This window comes from Plectropomus leopardus, chromosome 9 (genome assembly GCF_026936395.1).
Source record: "Plectropomus leopardus strain MGB_pleo_1.0 chromosome 9, ASM2693639v1, whole genome shotgun sequence".
NCBI lineage: Eukaryota > Metazoa > Chordata > Actinopteri > Perciformes > Serranidae > Plectropomus > Plectropomus leopardus.
The window spans coordinates 15,247,310-15,254,550 of record NC_142184.1 but is presented as its reverse complement, the minus strand read 5'-3'; the positions used below and the strand labels follow the sequence as shown (position 1 = coordinate 15,254,550).

General features: G+C 37.4%; 1 protein-coding gene across 2 annotated transcripts in view; it reads left to right on the top strand.

Moving 5' to 3' along the window:
* Window positions 1–305: 305 nt before the first annotated feature.
* LOC121947349 (metabotropic glutamate receptor 7-like) overlaps window positions 306–7,241 on the top strand; it is a 186,410-nt gene continuing 179,474 nt past the window's right edge. For both annotated transcript variants that reach the window (XM_088082060.1, XM_088082059.1), the window contains exons 1-2: window positions 306–462; window positions 4,463–4,520. In XM_088082060.1, coding sequence (XP_087938186.1) covers window positions 4,476–4,520 — 45 coding nt within the window. In that variant the 5' untranslated portion in view covers window positions 306–462; window positions 4,463–4,475. The remainder of the gene's footprint in view (window positions 463–4,462; window positions 4,521–7,241) is intronic.

The following is a 7,241-nucleotide window of genomic DNA, read 5'->3' as shown; positions in this document are numbered from 1 at the left end:
GGGAGGGTGAAGTGCTTAAAAAATCTTATAATTTTCTAACATAATTTTAAATATATAATTCTGATAGTTATAGTTTTTCTCTGGCACGTTTTTCTTCTTTTTTCGCCTCAGACATTTTCCCCCTTTTTTTTTTTTTTACTATATCTACTGATTTCTTGCATTTTGCTGAGCATTTCTTACCAAGTTGCTCACTGCCTTTGCCATGTTTTTAAGAAATCACGCCACTTTGCTCTGGGTTCAAAGGTTTAAATACCTGTGTAAGGGGACTGAAAGTAGAGGGCGCTCCGGGTTTCAAATGGTTATTTCACCTGTAGGAAGTGATGTTTTGGGCCAGGTTGGGACCGTAAACACAACGCTGTCATGTCACCTGTCAGGCTGATCAGGCTAACCTGTTAGCACACAGCGTGATTACACATCCAGCAGATACCGAGCAGCGGTGATGTTTCAGGCCTCCTGATGGATGTGAGTTCAATATTCACTCTTCTTTCAGTTGTCAGCTGCTCTCCGATGACTCTCGGGGGAAATATCTGTGTCATTAGTGGCTAAATATCCCGCCGTGTTCACCAGCTACCATAAGCTTTATTAGCTTAAGTTGCTTACTTAGTTTGCGGTCAGTGGCTGCAGCACACAGAGTTCATCGATGCTTTTTTTCCCTGAAGGCTGCAAAAAAGACTCATCTAAGACGTAAAAGTTGAAACAATGAGCTTATGGATGTAGATGCGCTGCAGAGTTGGGTAATAATTTGTGCTCATCGCTATTTTTAGTAGTGGAAAGTTATTGTATTTCAAAGTTAACGTTACTCAAGTAATGTTTCTGTAATATTAGGTAAAAACACTTTTGAGGCACTGACGCATTTCTGTTATAAGTCATGCTCTACTTACACATAGATAGGCCCTACATTTCATAATGCATTATATGTTTACCTCACTAATAGTAACCATTGCATGTAGACTATTTCACAGCTATAATAATAACAATGACAATAATGATAATAATAGTAACTTTATTTATATAGCAGCTTTAAAAACAGAGTTTACAAAGTGATTTGACAAAAAGGCAAAGCAGTAGCAAGTGGGTTTTTTGCAAAGGAAACATTACTATAAGAGCCAAAAGATAATGCCAAATTAAAAATTTAATGAAGTAGATTTAAACAAGGAGAAATAATTACTAAACAAAAATAGCGACAACAACCTATACCAATAAGAATTAATACAATTCAAAGAATATTAGCTGTAAACCCAGAAATTATAGGCTAGTACTAATAATAGAATTAGACACAATTGAGACAGAATAAAAGAATAAATTATAAGAAAAGTTAAAACAGATTAATTAAAATAGACAACCACATAAAAGCAAGCCTATAAAATGGGTTTTAAGAAGTGATTTATAAGTCAATAGTAGTAACTAGTATCTAGTATTTCACAAAAACTAGAATGCTTAAAGAAAAGTAAAAAAAGTTAGTTTTGTGTAGCAGAACTTTTTTTTAAACATCTTATGACAACCCAGATTTATCTGGTGATCCTAGATGTGGCCCAGTAGGATTTACTGGAGCAATTAGTCTAAGTAAATATGAAGTATATCAAATTAGACACACCTCGACAATCTGCAACAGAAAAATGCTGCTTACACATTGATGTGTTAGTATTAGAAATCTCATAAAATCATGAATAATAAAAGTCTATATCAATTCAAGAATCAAGATTTTAAAAACATAATCGTCTATCCCATAGTGACAGAAAATTGCCTTTGTTTGGGGGCTCAAACAACATGAAAAAGCATTCACACCCATGATACTCCCATAAAAATCACACATTTCCATAGATCAATAAGAACTACAGTAAAGCTACATTAAAAAGTAATGACTATCTTGCCTTGTTTAGAAAGTGTATTGCAGTGGAAATAAGAGTTTGTGTAAGTTGTCCTTATGGCTTGGGGTATTCTTTTGCTGAAAATACATATGTACTTTTACTTAAGTAAGATTTTATATGAAGGAACTTCTGCTTTTAATGGAACATTTTCTGCATATTTAATTTGGTACCTTTAATTGTTATTTTTTGTGTGTTGTGTAAGAGAGGGCAAGCAAAGAAAAAAATCATTATATGGTCTAAGCCACCGTGGTGGCTTTTGGTGGTAGGGTGGTTTTATTGTGCATATGACAATAAACTTCTTATCTCTTATCTTGAATGAAGGATCCATACAGCATTCCAGCCAGCCATATAATTGCATATATATATATATATATATATATATATATATATATATATATATAAGCTATGAGCTTCTCACCCTATCTGAACCCAAAGCTGAACCCAGCCTTCCTATGGAGGAAACTCAGTTTGGCCTCTTGTGTCCACAAACTCATTCTCTCAGTTACCACCCACAGCCAATGACTAGGAGTGAAGGTGAACGTAGTTGGACTGGTAAATCCTTCCGGCTCAGCTCCTCCTTCACCACAGCCTGCAGCACTGCTGATGCTGTGCCAGACTGCTTTTTTCATCTCGCACTACATTTCACACTCCCATGTGAACAAGAGACACCCGAGCTCCTTGGGGCACAAACTCACTCCTAAGCCAAAGGGAGCAATCCACCATTTTTCAGCTGAGAACCACAGCCTCAGACAGACTCTCATCCTCACCGCTTCACACAGGCCTACAAACCATCCCTGTGTGTGCTGGAGGTCACGGTCTGATGAAGCCATCACAACCACATCATCTGCCAAGAGCAGAGATGCATTTTTGAGGTTCCTAACCCTGACTGTGCCTTGAAAGCCTGTCCATGAATATTACAGAGGGAATCAGGGACAAGCGACAACCAGTATCCACTGAAAACATGTTTGTGACGAGTATGGGGACGGAAACTGCTCTCATATTGGTTATACAAGGACCAGACGGCTCATAGCAACATCCCCGGAAACCCCTTACTCTTCGCAAGACCCAGGCTCCGTGGTCGTAAGACTTCTCCACAAAGCACATGAAGGCTGGAAGGACAAACTCCTCTGCCAGCTATATGGGAGTCTTGAATTTCTGGCTCCTCCACAGAGGACGTGCTGGTCGGGTTCAGGAGTTTGTCATAGTGCTTGTTCACTGCTCGGTAATATCCACAGTCTGGGTCAGCAGTTCTGCTCTAAGCTCTGCCTTTGAGATGAGGAGTTTTGTTTTGAAAGAATGGTTTAAACTGACCCGTGTTTTTTTAAGTTGACTTTACATATTGAAATAAATCACTTTATCATCTCTGTTAAAATCATCTGACTTATTCTGACTAGCAATCCCTTCCACATTCATATAGTCATTTGCAGTGTTTAAATGTAGCAAAGTAATAATGCTTTGTTTTACTCTGCTACTTTTCCTTAATAAAATGTATACTTTTACGCCACTACATTTGCCTTACACATTTTAATTACTTAATGCAAAGTAGGGGAGGAAGGAATGGATGGATGAAAGAAGGAATGGGAGGGAAGGAGAGATTTAAATTTTTTCTTTAAATCTTTCAAGTTGTGAAAAAATAACCTTGTGTAGGTGTAATGTAGGCTCCATACATCTTACGTTAGTGAGTTAGATCTTTATTTTGAAAATGGCAAATTTTAATGTAGAAATAACCATAATTCTCAAAATTCTGATTGCTTGCTTTTTTTAATTATCAGCATTTATGTGTACTTTTACTTTCATTACTTAAGTATATTTAAAATGTAAAATAAAACTTAAAATAATTAAAATTACTTTTGATACCTATACAGTAAATCAGATACTTAAGACTTTTACCTAAGCAATATTCAAAAAGGTGACTTTAACTTCTACCAAAGTCATTTCTGGAAAGAAATCTGTAATTTTACTCAAGTGTGGCTTTTATGTACTCCATGCACCACTGGTGATTTGACTTCAGTTTCAAAATATAATTTAAATAGTAATAATTGGATTAGGGAATCCAGGGGAAGAAATAAACAATTGTGTGTTTGCTTTGTGCATTGTTCCAGAGTTGGTCAGATGGGATCAGTGTGCTGTGGAGTTTCTTGGTGGCTTTGCAGGATGTAGGCCCAGGGCTTTAGGCCAGAATGAAATGTAGCTCTGCTCCTGTATGAGCGTAATCGAGTATCACTTCTCCTGTTACGTGCCTCAACACCTCGGATTGTGGAAATTCTCCAGCTCTACTGTTTTATTTAGCTTGCAGCCCATGAGCCAACATTGCCTCTGAACGGGGGTTGACCAGGGAGAGGTAATGTAGCTGAAAGATTGCATATCTAGACCTTTTCATTGCTATTCTGTTGCTGAGGCAACAGCTTTGGTCCTTATTTACTTCCTGTCAGTTACTGCATCAACAAAAATTCCAACAGGGAAAGTCAAAGAGACCCTTTTAAAATGTTTATGTTGTGATGCTTGAAGGCTATTATAGCCCCTATAGATGCAAAACTTTGTGTTGTGATAAACACCGTACATTGTTCACTGAAACACACTGTTTTTATTTGCAGATAAGCTTCTGCCATGTTGCCTCATGTCTTCTGCCTGCAGGCGTCCAGCTCTGCATGGGTATGTATGAAATATCCATTTTATTGAGAACCTGGCTAACTTTCTGTTGCATTGCATGTGTGTTAGTGCAATGTACATATTGCTATATTGCTATGTAATAACGTTTAAATTTTTATCAGGATCTGTGTTATGACTGTTATGTTTTCTCTCTGTTTACTGTCTGTTACTGTCTTGTTGCTGCTCTGCATGTAATTCTCAGCTGTGTGTCGTTGCTTCATGCTGCTTGCATGGCTATTTGTGCTAAAAAGCTGTATTTTGGGCAAATCTTGTACTTTTTACTCCACTACAATTGTTTGACAGCTTAAGTTATTTTTCAAATTGAGATTTTTGTTTGTTTGTTTTGGGCTCCAATACCCGATTTTGTCCAGAAAAACACAGCTGTTCGATGTCCCCACGTCTCATGAAAAATACTCAGTTTTGTCAATGGAATCACAGCTGTCCCAATGTCCAATTAAAAATACCCAGATTTGTGAAGCACTTTTACTTTTCATAATTCAAGCACATTTTGCTGATTATACTTACATACTTTTAATGATGTAAGGTTTTGAATGCTGCTGGCAATTGCTGTTTCTTGATGCTGTTGCTAAGCTTTGTAAGCTTAGCTTTGTGTCGTTGCTTCTCGCTGCCTGCATGGCTGTTTGTGCTAAAATGCTGTTTGTTGTTGCTTTGTTATTGTTTTGTGCTGATGTTGTGCTGTTTCTTGTTGCTTCTTGCTTGTGATTTGTCTTGAGAATTCCTGTTTGTCACTGCTATTGCTGTCTGCATGATGTCCTGCTGTTGTTGCTCTGTGAATTTCATAATTTTATAGGTTTCAAAACAATTTGCCAAAGGACTCCAGTTGTGCCAGCTGGCTAACACTGGCACATTAACAGAAATGTTGATTAATGTGTGTTGTCATTATAAATAGAATAAAATAAATGAAATGAAATGAAGCGATTGGACGCACTAGACAATAGAAGCAACTGTCTTTGCACAGATAAAGGACTTCATCCAGTATCGCTTTATGAGGCTTTGTCAGCCACCCATGTGTCTATATGAATATTAGAACTATGAGTATTAGTGATACCATTGCATGACAAAGAATTAACAGCGACTCTGTGATGTGTTATTTAGATACAGCAGTGCTTTGAGCTAAATACTTACGTTTGCATCTTAACATGCTGATGATAAGCAGATATAATATTTATATTCTAGCACTAAATACAGGATAGGACTGGGACTGGTGGGTCAGTTGACATAAACGATAATACTCGACAAATTGCAATATGGACCTGATGGTGGCACTAGAGGAAAAGTTGATGTATCCCTAAAAATAGAACAATTTGTGAATGTTTTTACCAAATTTCATGGCAAAATCTTTCACAGTTGATGAAAAATTCATTAAAAACCAGAAATGTGAACCTCATTTACCCCTTTTTCACAGAATCAGCTCTGGTTCTTGAACTGGTTCTCTTTGGGGTTCTTGGAACCTTTGTGCTGTTTAGCTGGGAAACATTTTTACCAGGAATGTGTCATAAATGGAGAGCATTGTACAACGCACAACAGAAGGCAACAGTAGATGCAAAATCGAAGATTTCATTAATGACATGAATGCTTTTTTTCTGTTATTTCAGACATTTGTTTTTCCCTTAAATACATACATGGACCAACTGTTAATCAAAATGCTGCACGCTGTTTTTTTTCTAATGATTTCTCACTTGATTTCTCCGTGCTCTCTTAAAAAACCTGTAGAATATGACACTGGCACTAACGTCATCGCAATTCGCACTTTAGGTCAAGGAAAAGCTGCTTTTTTTGGGTTTCACGTAAGAACCAGCTTTTCAGGTTTTTAATCAGTTTATTCTTCTTCCAAATACCTCTGAACGGTTCAAAATTAGGTGCTGGAACCAGAGCGGAACCAAGTCAGCGTTGGTGAAAAAGGGCTTAGAGTGGTGCTAGAGCGAAAGTCAGGAGTTCACCAAAGTCCTAAGTATTCATTGCCTGAAGTAATGAATGTTTTTACAACATTTTGTGCCAATCCATCCAATATGCTACTGAAGACCATAAATATCAACCTGCAGGCTGCACTAGATGATCACCAAAGTCAGCAAGTTTCATTCTTTGGGGACCATGAATGTCTGTTCAAAATGTCACAGCAATCCATCCTAGAGTCAGTGAGATATTTCAGTCTGGACCAGAGTGGTGGACCAAGTGACAGTGCTTCCCTAGAGCCATGCCGCAAGTATGGCAAAAGAAAAAAGAAAAGAAAGATGAGAAAATAGCTCCATAAATTTCATTACTGAGTCTCACTAACACTATAAGACATTGTAGATAGGCTACCTATAGTGTCTCTGACAGCACAGGTCTTTTTTTAATGGAAATAATAAAACCATATTTCATCACAGTTCATTGTTGTCTTTTAGTGGACAAGTGTGACAGATAATAACAAGGAAAGCACCATTACCACATGATACAATAAAGCTGGTGGCAGAAATGACATAATCTTAGCACAGAGGAGAAATAAAAAGACAAGAGGATGTTGTAGAAAAGTGGTCATGAGCACAAATATAAAACTTAAAATATGTTGAGTCATTGTGCTTGTCAAATCTTATAATATCCAGCTAAATTCTACTCACTGAAGCCCGTAACAGCCCCAGAGAGACAGTGAGCCAGTTTACAACATGCTGAATGGGTTAGATGAGGGCGTATCGCTGCATATACTTTTTGTTTTGTTTGCTATGA